This window comes from Plectropomus leopardus, chromosome 11 (genome assembly GCF_008729295.1).
Source record: "Plectropomus leopardus isolate mb chromosome 11, YSFRI_Pleo_2.0, whole genome shotgun sequence".
Taxonomy (NCBI): domain Eukaryota; kingdom Metazoa; phylum Chordata; class Actinopteri; order Perciformes; family Serranidae; genus Plectropomus; species Plectropomus leopardus.
The window spans coordinates 25,304,477-25,323,420 of record NC_056473.1 but is presented as its reverse complement, the minus strand read 5'-3'; the positions used below and the strand labels follow the sequence as shown (position 1 = coordinate 25,323,420).

The 18,944-nt window shown below is 39.6% G+C and overlaps 1 protein-coding gene across 2 annotated transcripts; it reads right to left on the bottom strand.

Moving 5' to 3' along the window:
* Nucleotides 1-738: 738 nt before the first annotated feature.
* On the bottom strand, nucleotides 739-17,304 carry plekhg7 (pleckstrin homology domain containing, family G (with RhoGef domain) member 7). 2 transcript variants are annotated; one of them, XM_042496861.1, is made up of 17 exons: nucleotides 17,075-17,304; nucleotides 14,893-15,676; nucleotides 13,559-13,581; nucleotides 11,000-11,118; nucleotides 9,860-9,900; nucleotides 9,432-9,533; nucleotides 8,829-8,978; nucleotides 8,422-8,517; nucleotides 7,478-7,582; nucleotides 6,807-6,920; nucleotides 6,245-6,419; nucleotides 3,190-3,305; nucleotides 2,807-2,894; nucleotides 2,638-2,717; nucleotides 2,399-2,552; nucleotides 2,164-2,261; nucleotides 739-1,001 (listed from the first exon to the last, which is right to left on the bottom strand). In XM_042496861.1, exons 2-17 carry the CDS (start codon nucleotides 15,538-15,540, stop codon nucleotides 891-893), a joined length of 2,220 nt encoding a protein of 739 aa, XP_042352795.1. In that variant the 5' UTR covers nucleotides 15,541-15,676; nucleotides 17,075-17,304; the 3' UTR covers nucleotides 739-890. The 2 variants fall into 2 exon arrangements, with proteins under 2 accessions (XP_042352795.1, XP_042352796.1); XM_042496862.1 differs by having other exon boundaries at nucleotides 7,484-7,582.
* Nucleotides 17,305-18,944: the final 1,640 nt, after the last annotated feature.

Here is an 18,944-nt window from a genome sequence, read left to right as displayed (position 1 = left end):
AGCAAAAAAAAAACTTGTCAGTTCCCACAAAGAAATTACAAATGCATTAAAAATAAATAGAATTTGTATTTTCTAACTTTATATTTCTTTCAAGTAAAAAAAAAAAGTTTTAATTTTGTGTGATCACCAAGCCAGGCCTTTATTTTGAAGTTTATTCTTGACTTTGGAAACAGCAGTTGGCAAAACAATCTTTTCTCAAGGTCAGTTAAAGGTCCAGTGTGTAGGATTTAGAGGCATCTAGCTGTGAGGTTTCAAAACTGAAACTTCCCCCATGTGCTTGAGCTATCTAAAACTAGAGGGTTTTTTTTTTGTCCATTCTGGGCTTCTGAACAACGTGGCGGACGCAGAGGAAAAGGATCCTCTCTGTATGTAGATGTAAACTGCTCATTCTAAGGTAACATAAACAACAACAACGACTCTTATTTTCAGTTAATTATAGACAGTAATGAATATCAAATTTCATTTCTGTCCCTAAATCCTTTTCACTGGACCTTTAAGTAGTTCTTCTATAGCTTTTGATCATACTTTTGACCACCATATTATAGGTGTTTAAATTTTACTGAAAAGAAGGCTTCAAGATTGACTGAGATATGATATGATGTGATCAAAAGCTCGAAAACAGTTACTAAAAGCAACTTGAAGTGAAACTGATTTGTGAAAAATTGACTTCATGTGTCAAATGCGTGTCCTTAAAAGAAAGGAGAAACACTCAGAAACATCTTTTACTATAATCAGATATTTATTGTACACTACTGCAGCAGCTGCAGGCAAACATTAAGTTTACAAAAGGCTCCTAGTACTAGCGCAGTCATTTACAAGACGTCAGGGGACGGTGAAGTGCACACTGACAGCAGAGACATGTCAGATGGCTTCTAGTGCTGTTTGATGGGTCATATCTGTGAAGACTCCAGCCACAGTGAGGAGCTCTTGACTCGCGGCTGCTGAGAGTCCAGCTTCAGCAGCGCCGTCACAGCACCCTCTATCTTTGACATCCACACCCTCTGCAGAGAGTCACACATGAAGGTGTTCAGAAAAACAAATGTCAAGTTTATCATCCAGAAATGTAGGTGGTTTGATCATATGACATTGTTTTACTTATTAGTATAACTAATCTAACAAATATAATTATCACATAACTAATTCTTAAGAGCTTATAAAGAAAGCTCCATATATGTAAGATCATCTCTGGCCAGTGATTAAATCCTTTGAAACCTATGCAAATTTCTTTCAAAAACATGGGAAGGAGGCAATTAGAAATGAAAGAAAATATGACCCAAAAATGAGCAAAAAATTACCTGAAAACAACCCACAAACAACAACAAAACAAACAAACAAAAAAAAAGGTAAAGAAAAAGTAAAAAGCAATAAACAAAGGCAAACATGACTTTAAAAAATGGTTAAAAATCATATCTCTATAACATAATAAAAAATCTGTAATTATGATAATTATAAATATAGTTTTTCACTAAACATTTCTAAAATAATTTTCTAAATCTACTTTTTTTTGCAAATTGCTCATTTTTTGAAAGGAATCACACCTGTTTTCTCAGGGTTTAAGGGTTTAAATATTCTGAAAGGCGTCTGGAAGCAGCACAAGAAAAGATATGTTGCTCCAGGTTAAACCACTTTCCTCCATTTACAGAAAGAACAAAATGTCTTCTGTAATGCACATAAGCTGAAACTAGTGTTAAGTAAGATATAATATGCAAAAATATTAAAAATAATTAGTTCCTGCATGGCAATTTATAAAGTTAAAGACTTGCAGGTAAAACGCATGCACATTTAAAGACAAAGAACAACCCCTGGCAAATTTCCAATAACATTCTGTGCCAGTAATTAACTGCAAACATATGAGGTAATAATTTACTGTGTAAGTGATTATTAGATTTACTTGAAAATCCTTGAGATTCGCATACAAAACTGCCTTGAGAAAAATATACAATTAAAAATATTATTTTTGTGGTTCTCTGTGAGTATTATCAGTGAAAACTTTTGTAGTTTTTAAGCTACAAAAATAAAGCAGAAATGTTTGGAGGTAATTAAATCAGTATGCAATGTTGTGCAATATTTTTTATGAACAGAATGTTTTCAGCGCTCTGCCAGTTCTTGTAAGTCTGCATGCCTTTCGAAACTTCAGAGAAATTCACAGTTGAGGTGATGTACCTTGGCAGACTCCGATGCAGCTTGCAGGATGAACGCACCGATACACTGTTGGTAGCGGTTCTGGTGCATGATTATGAAAGAATGAGGAAGCCCCGATGCTACAAAGAAAGCATAAAAATTGCATTTTATTTTTGTTTTTTAATTAAGACTCAGCATGACTTTCTGCTGTGTGCTCTCAACGTATCCTTAGCGCTTGCAACTTCATGAAAACAACAAGAAAGTATACTGTTATTACTTGAGGCATTGAGCTGATCAATGTTCTTGAGCTGGAGTCGGTCCAGAGAGACGGGCTGGTCCAGAACCGTGAAGGTGCATCCCTCCTTCAGGAGCTGATCCAGCTCCAGGTTCTGTGGCATCCTGAGAGGATTCTGCTCTGGTCCGATGGAGCGCTGCACAGACGAGACAGTGTACACAAGTTATGAAGCTGTCGTCTGTGGTAATCCAGATCAGAGTGAAAACAGAGCAGTTACGTACCTTTTTGTTTCTCTTTATCTTTGTGATCAGCAGGAATTCGTCAAACAGGAACAGATATACATCGATCAGCTTTGTGTTCTCTGGTAATGAACCAAAGAGAGATGGCGTGAGATTTCGCTCAAATCAAAGCATGGAAAATGTGTTGGAGCTTTGCCAGATGTGCACTCACCTGTGAGCACCATTTTCCCTTCGTGCAGCAGACTTCGGTGAGAAATGAGATTCTCCAGAGTGACGGCCTTTAAGAGATGTTTCAGGTTCTGCAAGAGAGGCAGTCAGGTCAGAGGAAAGCATTTTCACCTTTTGACACGTTAACTGATATCGAAAGAGTAAAGAGCTAATGACACAGTGCGCTTTAAAATGTGAAAAGTTTTTGATGAGATCTGATTTCACATCCAGATAAGTGACTGGATCATCTAACCTGCACAAAAGCCATTAGAGGAGAAGAGTTGCATATCTGTTACTTTTATGCTTTGCTCTGTCGATAAAACTCTCACAGGCTCAAACGTGCACAAATATTAATATATGTACACAAATACACATAAGCGGACAGACCTCAGGGACGAAGGCACGCTTGTCTCTCTCCCATACAGGCAGCCACACCAGCGCATCTCTCAGCTGTTTCACTTTCTGGTAGTTATCCAGCCATTTGACCTTTCCCTCTAAATCACCTGAAGGCAGAAAGACATCTTTTCAGTCAAGAGGGACAAAACAGACAAAACTAGAATCTAATGCAAAAACTACCAATGCTTGATAGTTTTAGTTCAAATTGTTAACTACTTCTAAGAATAATACACTTCAGTGGCATTAAAAACTAGAGCTGCAATGACGGACTTTACCTCAAATATATAGAAAATATCAGACACATTGATCTTGTTTACTTCCAGCCTTTCAAAGCTCAACCATGGGGATGCGGAGTCCCCCTCAAACAGCTAAGCCAAAAATCTAGACTGTGCAGCCAAATAATAATAATGCAGTCTAAAACAAGGAAGTTTTAACCCTTCGTAATCTATAGTGAGTTTTTTTTAAGGGGCCCATGGGGATCTGCCTCGCCAAATAAAGTGTCTGTTCAGCTTCTCCAGTGAAGAAAAAAATGCAGAGGAAACATGAATTGGAAGGAATTGAAACATACACAATATTTAAGGCAAGACATTCATGTTTATAACGTTAATTTGACCTTTGACCTAAGTAAGAGAAAATTTAAAGTACTTATTCATATCGTCCTCTATGCTCCATAGCAGACACAACAGGTGGAGCTTATAATAATTCTTTAGACATCTATGCACCATTATTCCTAGATAATTAATCCCAGTTGGTGACTACTTAAAGGGAAACTTGTGTTTAATAGTATTAAAGTTAATTTCTAACAAGGTTTGTATTTGTCAAGATTAAAAGCTGCAAGAATCAAGTAGCAAGTCAGCTATTAGCAGGGTTATCATACATTTACAACTTTTCCATGACTTTTTAAGGACCCTTTTATAAAATTTCCATGATCATTCACAGTGTATAAAAACAAACATTGCTCCATCTAAATAGTGCAGTACAATTTTAAAAAATAAAGTAGTGGGGCATAGGTATGGAAACTTTAGGAGTCATGGCCCTACATGTTATGTTTCTCTTATTCTGTCTTAACGGATTCAAACTTAATTCAAACATAATTTCATCAAGCTTGAATACTTGGACAAAGAAACAGAGAGATGGGAGACAATTAAGAAACGTACTTAACAGTCAACCAAATGTATTTACATATTGGCGCATATTAGAGCTACGTTTACATCAAAAGCAAGGCTACGGAAAAATAATTTGCCATTTTGTTACATTATGTTATGTTACATGTTATTACACACAACAAAATACCATGATTTTTCCAAATTTTTCAAGGATTTTACAAATTTTCACAAGCCTGGGAAAAGACTTTTCCAGGTTTTTCATAACCAGGGGAGCCCTGTATTACGTTATTTGCCAACTAATTTGTAATTTCTTAGGCAAAAATAAAAATTTTCTGATTGCAGCTTAAATATGAATATTTTCTGTCTATGACAGAAAACTGAATATATTTGGGCTGCAGACAAAACAAGACATTTGAGAATGTCATTTTGGGTTTTGGGAAACACTGATCAACATATTTTATGACATTCTTTAGACTAACGAATTGATATAAATCCGGAAATAGTTACAGCCCTAATGATGACACATTTGATTTCAAATGACAGACACATTATTTTATTTCATAACTTGCTGTGTTTTCCTGTGTACTGATGGTTGCCGGCCAAACACGGGCGTGACCGTGAGAGATTACAGTACACTCAGCTTTTACAGTAAACACCCCCCACACCCAGAGGACATTGCCCAACACATCTTAGCCGTGGTTACAGTCACCTGGGCCGCTCAGCCAAACCTTTTTAATAGTTTTATAAAGTCTGTATTTGGAGAAGGCTGAGCCTACACTGTTTGTTTTTTTCTGTGGTTCTTTGTTCAATGCCACAAAATGCCATTGAGGTGCAGTGCAGCAGCACATTTCCCACAGCCTGTCCATCTAGTTACAGAGTAAACTGCCACAACAGGTCTGCGGGCAGAGGCATGCTGTGAAGAAGCTCCTGGCTGCCGTCCAAAACACGCAGACTGTTTGCTCTAAAACACACAAGCTGCTCTGTTTGTTTGACACAGAAAACCCACTTAACATCTGCTCAACATGCTTCTTGTATCTTACTATGTTTGACTGAAGAAACACTTGAGTCATGATCGGCCAAGTGACATAGCTGACACACTTCAGTTCACAATGTTCAGCTTGTCGTCAGCAGCTGAAATGCCATAAAACGAACCCACTGCCCGACAGTGTGTTTACTCAATCAGTGTGGGTCGGCTGATAAGGAAGGGCTGAAATGCAACACTATTTTATTTGAAGGTCCGCTGTGGAGGATTTAGGGGGATATATCGGCAGAAATGGAATATAATAAGTAATATATAAGTAGTATAATAAGTAAGTATGTCACCTGACAATAAGAATCATTATGTTTTCATCACATTTATAATGAGCTGTTTAAATCTACATACGGATCAGGTCCTTATCCACTGAGTCTGCCATGTTTCTACAGTAGTCAAGAATAGACAAACCAAACTCTGACTCTAGATTCACGTTTTTTTAGTAGGACAGTTAATAGCTCACAGTTAGCAGCCCCTCTGTGACGAGAGCATCAGAGACACTGATTTTTTTTTTTTTAGGTGAAACTGCTTTATTCAGTGTTTTTACTGGATTTAATCACCAGCTGTTTGTTTGGAGAGGAAGAGACATTTGGGGATAATCGGTTCCTGGTAAAAAAAATCCCTGAGCATCTGGATATGGGCTCTCAGATTGATGCCAGTTGAATCAGATTTGGCCATTCAGTACTAGTATGCAATGATTTGGTTTGTTTTCCATACAAACTTTTACAGTTTGAACAGGCTCAGCGAGATGTTCAGTGGGACGGTGGCATTAATATATTACAGTAAACAAGCTAACAGCGCTACAACTGCAAAACACACTAAAAGAAAAAGTATGCGATTGAAAATGCATCAAATATTTTGTAGCGGTGTATTTTTCAATAAATGGGAAGTAGTTCGGGGTGCTCACATATAGATGTGTCCACTTGCTCCGCTATAACCTGCAGGCCTCTGATCTCATCCTCCACTTGGCATCTCTTTGCGATATTCCGTAACAACAGCGGGTACCGGGTTAGCCTCTGCAGCGGCGCCACCAACAGATCGCGTAGTTGCAGCCTTCGGCACTGTTCGTTCCTCTCGCACCACTTGGGATAAAAAGTAAGAGCAAAAAGAGAGAAGACAGGGTTAGAGGAGGGCTGTCGGTGGGAGAAAGAAGAAGGTCAGAGGGGTGAAAGAGTGGTCACGGTGTTTGTGAGAACAGAGGGGGGGGGGGTGGGCAGTGAAAATATATCTAAAAGACTAAAACAAAAGCACTGACAAATACATAAACATGATGACAAGGAAGGTTACACAAGGGACAAATAGTCACATTCTTCTCTTTGGCAGGCCTTGGTGACACTGAACTAGTTCTTTGCTGTTTTGGCTGCACGTTTGCTGTGTGTCCTCTTATAATTGGCACTGTTGTGGCGTCCTTGCCACAGCTCTGACTCACACACACAATTAGGCTGCCCTGGGTGAGTTCCCTTGTGTACCTTCACGTAAGATCCAAAGTCCTCTCTGGGCTTCAGGCTGTCCAGATAAAGCAGAGCCGTGGAGTAGTTGAGGCAGTACTTCTGCAGGCAGTGACATATGCTTTCCTGGAAAGCCTGCCAACAGATAGCAGTGTTATGCAAACATCAGGATACATGCTGCTTTGTCACATCAGCCATTAAGCTGCAGATAAACAGATCATAAAAGGCAATGAGAAGACATCAGTCTGAGTAAAAGCACAAAATTCAACCTGGGTGCTAAACATATTCTCCAGCTATTGTGAGGCTGCTTCTTGTGATACATAATTTAACAGTATGATGATGAGGTTTCTATTATTGTCCTTGATCTTTGGAGCAAAATTATTCATCATCAAAGAATAAAATCTTAAACTAGGATTGTTGTGGATTTGTGTGAGCTCTTTAAGGGCAGCCTGATCCAAGCAAGCCGTGAATGTGATTTCTTCTTCTTCTTTTATTCTGTTTGATTGTTAAAAAATACTTCTTGCATAATTCGCACATGTATCCAGCATGCATTTAGACAAGTTTTCTTTCAAGTGTGAATTTTGTGTCCTTTGTTTCAAATGTCTTATCAGCAGAGTTTTACAACTGAACAATTGATTGAGCGTAGACTGAGTCAGCGCGTTTGTGCTAATGTGTGTCCACATGTGACTCACACTTGCCTTGCTCAGCAGCTCCAGCAGGGTGGGCCCGCCACCCTCCGTAATCTCCAGCATGTCCTTGATGACGCGGAGGAGGTTGTTTAAGAAACCAAAGCTCACCTGCAGCAGAAAACACCCAGTGTCAAGTGTCAGCGCACAGCCGTGCAACATGCTCATTATCTTTGTCAACACTAGAAAAAAATTCCACATATGTAAATGTATTTTCCCTTTTGTTTCGTCTTAACAATGCCACTTTATCACAAGGTCAGATAACATATATGTGTGTATATATATATATATACATATAGATAGATAGATAGATAGATAGATGTACATGATGCAGTTCTCAAATGTTACAGGTCAATTTGTTTTCACAAGTAATTGTAGCGTAACTGTGGCAATGACAGTTTTGTTAACCACAAGGCAAAAACAAAAGTGTGTTGATTTCACACTGTCTCTGTTGACCACAGGTCATTTTACACATGCTGTCCACATTGTTATGATACATCGAGATATACTGTAACGGACACAGTGCATGAGAGATGAATGAATTCGCACATTAATGGAGAGAGACTGAATGTAGTCCTCATCCCCTCAGTTTCATTTTGTGCCACAACAATAATAACACATTGTGTTAGTGTTGAGTGGCACTCTTTGTCTTAAGATTTCCATCTTGCGTTGTCTGTTCCATTTGTGCCTCTTGAAAAAGGGACTTTTAATCTCAACAAGACTTCCTGGTTAAACATATAACCATAAATTAATAAATTAATAATTCATCTTTTCATTGAGAGCATTTTCAAAGACAGTTGAGTTTTGCTGTTTTTTTAACCTTTTAATGCTACACAAATACAAAGTGTTTCTACTGTATAATGCTATAAAGGCTGCTGTTGTTTGAAATCATTTACATGGCATGACTGAGGCTAACAGGCCTCACGCTACTTATTTGCATGACGTCTCACCAGGCAGAGCTCATTGAGGTTTGCAAACAACCTCCAGGAGTCGACATCGGTCAGGCAGTTCCTCATCTGCAGGTCTGTGAGGGTAGCCAAAAACACCTGAAAGCAACAAAGAAGTCAGAGAAAGAATAGGCTCGGGCTAACTGTTGTGCCAGCATTAAATTTCTAATCCACTGCTGTAAAGAAAACCTGAAGAGACTTTTACACAAACCTCACTGACTGGAATTCATGGACAACACGAAAAACACAAAGCAGCAGGTGTTGGGTTTCATTTGGGTTTGGTCTATTTATTTGTGGTTGTGTGTGTGTGTGTGTGTGTGTGTGTGCGTGCGTGCGTGCGTGCGTGCGTGCGTGCGTGCGTGTGTATTTGCATGTGCGTGTGCATTCGGAGGCTTTGTACGGACACTCACCTCTTTGAGAACCATGAGCTGATCCAGGAAGTAAACACACTCGCTGGTGAAGAGTTCCCAGATGGCTTCTTGTCTCTTGAAACCCTGAGGGTCAGAGGTGGCGTTCACCTGGGAGGACTGGTCTCGCAGGAACTCTGCCAGAGAGTAGTCCTGCACACAGACAGAAAGAAAAATAAATGCATTAGGTGACAAAAAATATCTTACAAATAGATTTTAACAGATAATTGAGACATTTATTTTCACCTCAGGAAGTGTGTTTGTATATAAACGGTATAACCAGTCACTGTAAAATTCCTACCTTCATCCTGACACACTTAGGCGTATGTCAGTGTTTGTTTATATACGCGTGCAGGGTTGACCTAACTGGTTACTGCCTAGAAATTCAGGTTCTTGCAGAAATGTTGCAGTAGCTTTCCTCAAACTGTCATCTGTCACTTGTTTAATGCTGAGAACTATTTGAATTGGAAATCTGGATTTCTTAGTTTAAACTATGACTTTGCTTGCATAAGAAGTCACTGCACAGTCAGAGCCAACATGATGATTTACATAACAAACAGCATGGATGCTTAAAGGCTAATACTAATGACAGCGCTCATTTCTCACCTTATACCTCTGAAGGTCGCAGTTTTTCCAGTCTTGAATCTGTGATGTTGAGAGATATTTCTCAATATCTGATGCGGTGCCTGTCTGCGACTTCACTTTACTCTGAAAGGTGATGGAAAACACAGAGTTAATGTTATTACAGATTTTTTAAAAGGACTTTCAATTATGGACACATATATGAAAGACTGCATTTAAAAACTAAATCAACAATTTTAGTTCAAGTTCTGCTTTTCAAGTGTTGTCCAATTATAAAAGCTGTGTGAAGCAAATAAGAGGAACCACTTTAATCTGCTTTGGGAAGTGGGTCAGAGAACAATGTCCAAACCAACTGCCCATGGCTAAAACAAAGTACATCAGAACAAAACCACAAGCACAGCATTGGCACCAGCCACACGCAACCACAACGAATAGACAAACAACCCACCTACCGTACTACGCCTCGAAAAAGGCCACTTTGATTTCTTGGTATCTGTAAAAAAAAAAAATAAAAATACAAACATAAAATACTTATGGACCTGTAGTGGACCATGAACAGTCACACACTGACTAACTGTACACTGATCAGCTCTTTCCATCTGATGCCAGATACTGTTATCTGCCTCTCAAAGTGTTTAGTAATCTTCAGATATTGATGCAGATATGAATATTTTATTTAGGGAGTTGTTGGATAATGTGCAGTGTTCATAATGCACGGTTTGTAATGAACACTGCAGAGTGCAGCAACATTTAAAATCTAATTAGGGATTTCAAATGGGACTTCAAATTTTTTGGGGATAATGTTTAACCATTACAGAATACGGGTCAACCAATATTGTTTTTTCAGGGCCAATACTGATAATTGGTAGTTAATGAGACCGATAACCGATATTTGGAACCAATATGCATTTACCATAAAAATAAAAATCTTTGTCAAAATTTGTTATTTAACAAACTCCAACTCAAAACTTTAACAAATGTTTAAAAAAACTTAAACTTTCAACATTATATACAAAAAGTTCCCTGCAACTTTAATTAAATAAATAAAACTAGCTCCTTGAGGTTTTACAAAGTAAAAGTTTCTCCAGTACTGACATTTTCTTCTTATTTAATTGATTTTATTGGCGAACATTAAAACACTGATACAGATATGTCAAAATGCCAAATATCGGCCCCAATAATCGGCCAGGCCGATAATCTGTCGAACCCTATATTGAAAAACTTGTTCTCCATTTTGACTGTTTTATTTATTTTGTCATTTGTTTTAGACTAGTTGACTAGTCTAAATTTAAACGTCTCTGTGATCGTAAGTCAAGTCAATTTTATTTATAAAGCCCATTATCACAAATCACAATTTGCCTCCAACGGCTTTGCAGCATTCTACATCCCTCTGCCCTTAGACCCTCACATCGACTAAGGAAAACTCCCCAAAAAAACCTATAATGGGGGAAAACAATGATAGAAAGAAAGTCCCTAAGAACGTCCCAAATGGATTCATGACAAAGCACATGTTAACTGATCAGACATGTGCTTCAGAAAGCAAGAAACAATGCCTTTAAAATCTCTATATATGATACAATATATAATTTTACCGGAGAAGTTTGAACCGTTTAATATGTCAGCTGCTCCATTGGACACAAAAAGATCTCCTGGTGAAACATCCAATCCGGGCAGGCTGACCACCACCGAGCTCCGTCTCCTTTCCTGAAGCCTGAGGGAACAGTAAACAGGTGTTACATCTTCAGATGGTATTCTGCTTCTTTTTGGCTGACAAACAAGATAAAGCCTGCAGTAAATGCTTGAATTTTCAGAAACAGAGTCATCTGAGATTCACTGTTATAAGAACCACTATTTTCCTGTTGTAAATGTAATACAGCACAAAGAGAATAGACTTAGTGCAAGCCACAGGAAATAACAGAATTCCTTTTGTCATTTTGCATGGCTGAAATACCACTGAAATACCATCTGCATTGTGAAGCAAATTGGCGATTAACATGAGTTACAGAAAGTATAAAGGATAAGTGTTATGTGTCTGGATTATGTGTGGATAGCTGCTGATTAATGGATCACCTTATTTGTGTGGAAGGAGGCGAGCTGTCAGTGCGCGCCAGTTATAATCCTCTTGGTCTCCTTTTCATAGTTAGTAACCGAGGCATGGCTGCGGCTGGAAAAACACAGGCCTGCCTTTTAGCCTCAGGCAAAGCTCAAACAGCCACTGTTCTCAAGTGTTTTGACTTATCCTACGCTATTGTACTTCAGGGATTACCGCTCAGAGGAAAATGGGCATTCAAGTGCTGAAATTTAAAAACAAAGACCCTCGTAAATGCAAGTCAAATATGTTAGGGAGGTGAGGTGATATTAAATGTGTCAACGAAATACCCTGACAGGGCACGTCCTCATGAATGTTGTCATTTGTTACGGGAATAAAACAATTCTGACCGCAGTAAAACTTGATGGTTGACTCCCAACAATCACAATCTGCACCATGACAATGCTAACAGATGTCTAGTCATTGAACATGGCTGCAGTTGCCAGAAATAAGCTGCGCAACAACCCGACTAGCTGGTTTTGCCAAAAGTAAGGTTCACTTTCGGCCAGCTGACACTGATCGACAGCTGGTCAGTGACCTGCTTCTACATGCTGCGGTTTCACCTCCACATTTTTCACAGTCTTGCCTTTAAAAAAGGAACTGTTTGTAGTTTAGAGGTAGATGGAAAAGGGTCTTACAAAATATGAGTTGTAGAACCCAGATGCTGCCACTGGTAAATTATAAACACATCCTCATTACATGGAGGGTTGATAAACACACTTTCTGTCTGATAAAGATTATCAGGATCTGATCAGTCAATAAGGAAGCGTGGTATACAGCTGAAGGCTAATGACCCTCTTTTATACAAAACAATACAGAAGTACAAGCGAGAGGAACAGCGCTGGTCTATTTTTATATGTTCAATCTGCTTTGTTAGACTAAACAATCTTTCTTAGCTCATAATATCCCCTCAAACAGTAGCTGCGTTTGTGCCGCGGTGTCTGCACAGTTACACAAGAAGCAAACGAGAAACACTCAAATGCACATGTAGGCCGCATGGCTGCAGGGCCAACCTGTACACTTTGAGGATAAGTTAGTTTGCAGCTGAAGTGGAGCACACTGGTGCATGTTTCCTCCAGGGCACTTTTGTTGAACAGTGAAAGCACCAACTGTTCATTCCTCTCACTGGTAAACTGATACAATCCCCCCCTCTTCCAGATCAATGTATAGGCGGGCAGTGCTGAATCACTAAGACAGTAGTCAGCACCTGAGCACTGTAGAGGATGAGTGGCTAATGGGACAGTAAGAAAGGCACGATTACTCCTCTAAACCAGGTCAGTGCCTCCTTGCCGTTCATTCCACAGCATCCTCACAATGACATCTTGTTGCTTTGTGACCGCTCAGAAAGCTTTCTCTGTGTCAGCCTCTCTGCCACCGAGAGCCCTCGTAAAAATGGGTGTTTTGTTCCCGGCACAACAAGAGAAATAATGATGCCCAAAAACAAAACTGTCCCAACCAATGGATCGAAGGGCCCGGTCACTGTAAGAGGCACAGTGCCAGGGTGCAATTACAGGGACAATAGCTGCCTAATTATCCAGCGAGGGGAAGAGCCCCGCAGCCCATTAGGAGGGGTGTGGGTGGCAGTAAGAGAAAACAGCCTTAATGAGGGTTTGTCTCGCCCATACATAACCATGGGACTCTCAAAACTTAACCCACCAAGCTTCTGCTCCATTAACAAAGACATGAACGACAATGAATGAACAATGGGGCTCTTTAAACCAAAAGGTCCAATCATCCTCGCACACGAGTGTCCTAGGAGCACAAAAGGCATTGCACTCATGATGCTCAATGTTATACGTAATTATTTCGTATAAAGGGAATGGTTTGATGCAGGTATTTTGGAAACACAAGCAGCTGTGTTCATAATGGAAAGTAGAGGGTGACAAAAATTAAAATGTGCGTGATGTAGTGCAGTTTATCAGCTGCAGGAAAGATTTTACTACATTCCTGATATGCAAACATATTCTCACAAGCTTGAAAGTGAAGTCCTGCCGTTTTTGGTTATGCTGATGTAGCGTGAGGACACTCAGACAACATGCAAAACTGTGCAATGTACACTTACCTGTTATGACAAAGCTCTTTCTCCTGCAAAAGAGGAAAAAACGTCATCAGTCAATGGAAAACTTTGAATTGTAATAATTTTATACACCAATGCACAGAGGTGGAGCCAGGTCATTGTTTTGCAAGTCACTAGTAAGTGTCAAATCTTGCACTCAATTCCATAGTCATGTCGCAAGTCCTATCCCAAGTCCTAAACTTTGAGTTTTGAGCAAGCAGCTGAACAATGCGGAAGTGCCAAAACTGCAGTTCCTCTAATGTCCACTTCAGACTGACTCCAAAACAGAGTAATTCCCCATAGACACATCTATAGTTTTGAGTCCTGAACAAGTCACAATGTGCTTTTTGCCACATGTAGTTCCATTTTAACAGACTATCAAGTATTTTCAAGTCAAAGCATTCAAATCCAACTGAAGCCCAAGTCACTGATGTTAAAGTTGAAGTCAAGTTGAAGGTCTTTGTTGATTTGTCAAATCTAAAGCCACCAAATCTGTGACTTAAGTCTGACTGGAGTCCAAGTCATGTGACTCCACTCCACAGCTTTGCTAATGCATCATTTTTTTGCATAAAATCATACGTTACAGTAAAAGTACTGGGATGTTTAACGTCTCCTTGAGAATAAACATGCTTTGAAGTTCAAGCACATAATCAGAACAAGTTTGAATCAGATTGTTTTACACACTTACTTATTTTTCAGTGATATCAAGTTTCCAAAGCTGTACTTATTATGGTATTTACATGCCATATTAGCACTGTCTTACTGTGCATTCAGCATTAAATAGAGGGTGCAAAGACCTCCTACTGCTAATGATACCGCTATATCACTTTCAAAGACATTCAAATTTGAATCAGTGTTTTAAGTGGTCGCTTGGATTCAAAAGCCTCTGATATCTGAGGAGAATGTCGGGACTCTATTGAGAATGTGCTCGCTTGAATACCACGAGCTGATGAATAGATCTCCCCATTATCTTTTTCCATCGCTCACTGACCCCTCCATTATTGGGTGACTGCTGACTGCGGTGAATAGGGGCCCAAGGAGAGCACTTCCCAGGGTTCTCCAGGCAGTGGGTTTGGTCGGAGCTGTCAGTGCATGTAACTGCTGATTCATTTGCTGTCAAAAGCTCGCATTGTGAGTGACCACCGCAGGAGGCAAGGCAGAATGAGGGAGAAAAGGTTTTCCGCAAGGAAGGAATGTGTAACCATTTAATTCGTAGGCTTTGGATAAAAAATCCTCACCAGACTACAGCACATGACTCGTGGTGATGGTGGGGAGAGGTTGATGATTAGGGAATCAAATGATTATATGTGCATGCACATGTACAACTGGTAAAAGCTCACCTGTACTCCACTATCAGGAAATCCAAAATTTTTATTAAGAGTAGGAAGAGCACTGCGACATTCTTGTCTCGTGGAAGTGATACCGTTGTCAAAAGTCTTTGATCTATGTGATCTGGTTCTCTGTCGGCCGCAGGATGAAATGGGCTGATGATCGTGATAGATCTCTCCATCAGAGAGGGGGCTCGCTGCAAGAGGAGACTTGACTCTGTGTACTGGGGACAGGGGGGTTGTGGGGGATGGCGTGCCTTCAGAAGTTGGCTCCTCCCGAGTGCTCCCCATTATGACAGGATCACGAGTGTCCATCAGAGGACGCCTGGTGCTCCTCATCCTCCTCAAGGTGGGAGACGTAGAGATGCGTGCAGGAGCCTGGCGGTCAAACTGGAAGAAAGGTGCGACCAAGCCATCAGTGTCCACCAGGGACGAATGTCTCAGCTTGGAGTGTGTCCGTGTAAGATCTATGTGCATTATGATGGGGCTGCTGGTCTGACAATCCTTGTGCTGAGGAGGCCCCCAGTCCGTTTGCGTCTGTGCATTTGCCACACCTGGGCTGTCAACTTCATTTTCAACCCATTCAATGTAACTCCAGTCCAGCTTCTTCTCAACGTCCTCGTCTTTATCCTGTAAAATAACGTGCTTCAGCGTAGACATTATAACCTCAAAGGCATTGTAGTGCAGCAGAAAACGTGTGATCTAATGGGCTGGTCGCTTTGCCTCCTCTGTGTTAAGGTCAGATGATAATCCTGTTGCATTCCAGCACTGTTCACACCGTTCACCTCTCAAGCTTCTGGGGGGGAAAAGGAGAAAATGTGTCAATACCAAGCAAAATGAAGCAGGCTGGGCTTAATTTGCCTCCTAATCTCCTGAGAGGGGATTTGAACTGGGTTGAAAATGGTCAGTTGGCAGAACAGCAACCTTAAAAATGTAATGTGTATAGCTCAATGCGCTTTAACAGATCTGTGTGTCTGTGAAGGGGAAAACCAGGTAGAGTACACATAATCTATGGCAGTAATACTCAATTTAAGCCTTGTGGGCCATATCTGGCCTCCAACAGAGTGTGGAGTGGCCCTCCAACCATTTTCTAATTCACAATAAAAAAGTGATTCAAACTGGGAATTGTTTTTGTACTTAATACATGTTTTAGTATACATAATATGCCAGAGTGCATAAACCAGCATCAAATTAGAGCTTGTTTATAAAAAAGTGCCAGTGGAGGATCCTCTGCACCCCCTGACAGAGATCCTAGATAAGCCCCTAATGTCCTAAAATCCTAGAAATGTCATAAAATCCTACAAATGACCTAAAGCCTAGAAATGTCTTAAAATCCTAGAAATGTCCTCAAATCCTAGAAATGTCCTAAAATCCTTGAAATGTCCTATAATGTTAGAACATCCTAAAATATTAGAAATGTTCTGTTATCTTAGAAATGTCCTAAAATCCTAGAAATGTTCTGAAATCCTGGAAATGTTCTAAAATCCTAGAAATGTTCTGAAATCCTATAAATGTCCTAAAATCCTAGAAACGTCCTAAAAAGCTTAGTGTCCTAAAGTCCTAGAAATATCCTAAAATCCTAGAATTGTTCTGAAATCCCAGAAATGTCCTAAAATAATAGAAACGTCCTAAAATCATAGAAATGTCCTACAATCCTTGAAACTTCCTCAAATCCTAGATATGTCATTAAACCTTAGAAATATGTATGGAGCTGCTGCGCCTGGCCCTTGGCCCCTGGCGTCCTGTCATTATGCAAAAGTGTCCGCCAAGCCAAGAGTATCCCTGGTCTATGGGGAAACAACTGCTCCAGCACACAGTGTACAGTAACAGCATAGTTTGTCAATAGGTCTTGACAATGTGGTGTGACACACAAAGAGCTGCACCTTATTTCAGCTCTCATGTCTCAGACTATTACCTGGTCCACTCTTTGCATACTGATATTGATTTTCTCTATTGGTAGCAGACTAAAGACATAATACTGTTATTTATATTCCACCACATTTGGTAAATTTCATTGTTTATTCAAAGCCGCTCGAGCTGTTAACTCAGCACATCCACGAGGCGACAAAGGTGCAAGTAGAAACAACATTGGAGAAAGTTTAATCAACTGCGCTGAATATAAGCTGTGTGAAAGCAGAAGCCGCGTGCGCTTGGATAGAAGCGCGTTAAACATTAATAAGAGCGGTTTACTTACATCCACCGGCGCTTCGCGACGACTTGAAGGACTGAATGAGAAGTGTGACCGGGGAGAGAGCTGCTCGTTTCTGAGGAAAACTGATCGGCAGGTTTAATATGAAGCTCGCAGGTTTCAGGGGGAGAAAGTCTCCTTTGACGGCGTGTAATTTTCTGACAAAACACGAGCGCGAGGAAACAGGTCCGTGTGGTGCGGAGCGGCGGAGGGAGTGGAGTTATTCATTGTGTGGTGGAAAGGTGCGACTGCACTGCGTAATGGGAACATCAATACTCTCCCTCCCTCTCTCTCTCTCTCTCCAGCCCAATACGCACATGGTCAAATAATAAATCAGTCAAGATAAATTACACTTATCACACTGTTTACACAGTGGTAGCCTTTCATATATGATCAGAAAAACAAAACTTTGCATAAAGAATTGTATATATGTTCCATATTTTCAGGTTCATATTTGTATTTTGGGTTTCTAGTTATACATGCAAAAAACTCTATATTTCCCTCATAATGTCTGCCTGAATATAGGCTACTTGTATACATCCTCGGTCTGAAACACCTCTCTCTCTGTCTCTCTTATTGTACCTTTTGCAAAGCAGGGGAGACAAAGAAAACACAATACATAACAATAGTACTAACAGTATACAAATTACTGGCAACTAAACCCAGCAAAAAACAAACAGGATTGAAAAAACATTTTAAAAATAATAATAAATTAGGGATTCCAGGATGTCCACAGAAGACAGTCTATCACACATTGCATTTCGATATCATTCTATGGCTCCACATCCTTTTTCCAGGCCAGTTCTGTAAGCCCCGACCTCATCCTTCAAGATGCAGAGGCATTCAGGTAATCAAGACCCCCTCCTGAAAAAGCCTAGTGTGCTCTGACTGGTCAGTGTTTCCTGGTCCTCAACATCTGTGCTCTCTGCCTCTTTACAATTTCATTGCATTCTGAAAATGACTGTAACGACACTGTAACAGCACTTTTCACCATTTTTATAGTGTACTTGTGACATCACAACTTTACAGAAGTCCTGATGGCTCGTTAAAAGGCACAGTTTGTGAGTACAAGTTGTGAGCATTTCTCTGTAGTTTAAGTATTTCAATATTTTCACAGCTTTTATGGAGTACCTTTATCTGCTTTAAGATAATAAGAAAAGACATGGAAATCAGATTTTTACAATATGGAACCTTTAAGGTAAAAATTTGCCTCCTATTTTTTTTTAAATGCACTGGTTCATTTGTTCAAATGAATGTCACCCTATATACTATATATACATATACACACACACACACACACACACACACACACATATATATATATACATATATAAAACCCATTTTTATAAGAATTAGTCATACATATTGATTATTGAACATTTTGTTAACAGATGTTCAGAGAAGTTCATGCATGCTATTTCAGAAGTTACCTGGCTGGTTACCTGAACAACATTTCTCCCTGGCGTATCTTTACTGTTGTTAACCTTCTTCCAGTGCAAAGTATTGGTAGCTTTAAGCTATGCTTTTAAAGTTGCTTCCCCAACACCGCAATTATAACACTTGTAGATAATTATAGGTTATTGTTTGAATAATTTCTTTGTAACTATTTGCTTTTCGTTCATTATATTTCTTATTTATTTTATTTTATTCGTTTATTTGACAGGGACCGTGCACAACACAGCTGTTGAGCCAGAGTTAGCTATAAAGCTAACTTACATCTGTGGTCCTGGGCAGGAAGATCTAAAAACATACAAAACATACAATAAAAAAAAATCATGCAGACAACTAAATACAATAAAAACAGCAAAATATCATATAAAAACATATTTCAATTTTCAATACATTCTCTTTAAAAATGAGGAAATGTTGAATTACC

Excerpts from the sequence above, each read along its gene's own strand:
- plekhg7 (XM_042496861.1), bottom strand. The coding sequence starts at position 15,540 with ATGTCTACGCTGAAGCACGTTATTTTACAGGATAAAGACGAGGACGTT. Across the intron at positions 6,420-6,806 it reads ACTTTGGATCTTACGTGAAG|TGGTGCGAGAGGAACGAACA; the intron begins GTACACAAGGGA and ends TTTTATCCCAAG. Across the intron at positions 2,553-2,637 it reads AGATAAAGAGAAACAAAAAG|CGCTCCATCGGACCAGAGCA; the intron begins GTACGTAACTGC and ends TCGTCTGTGCAG.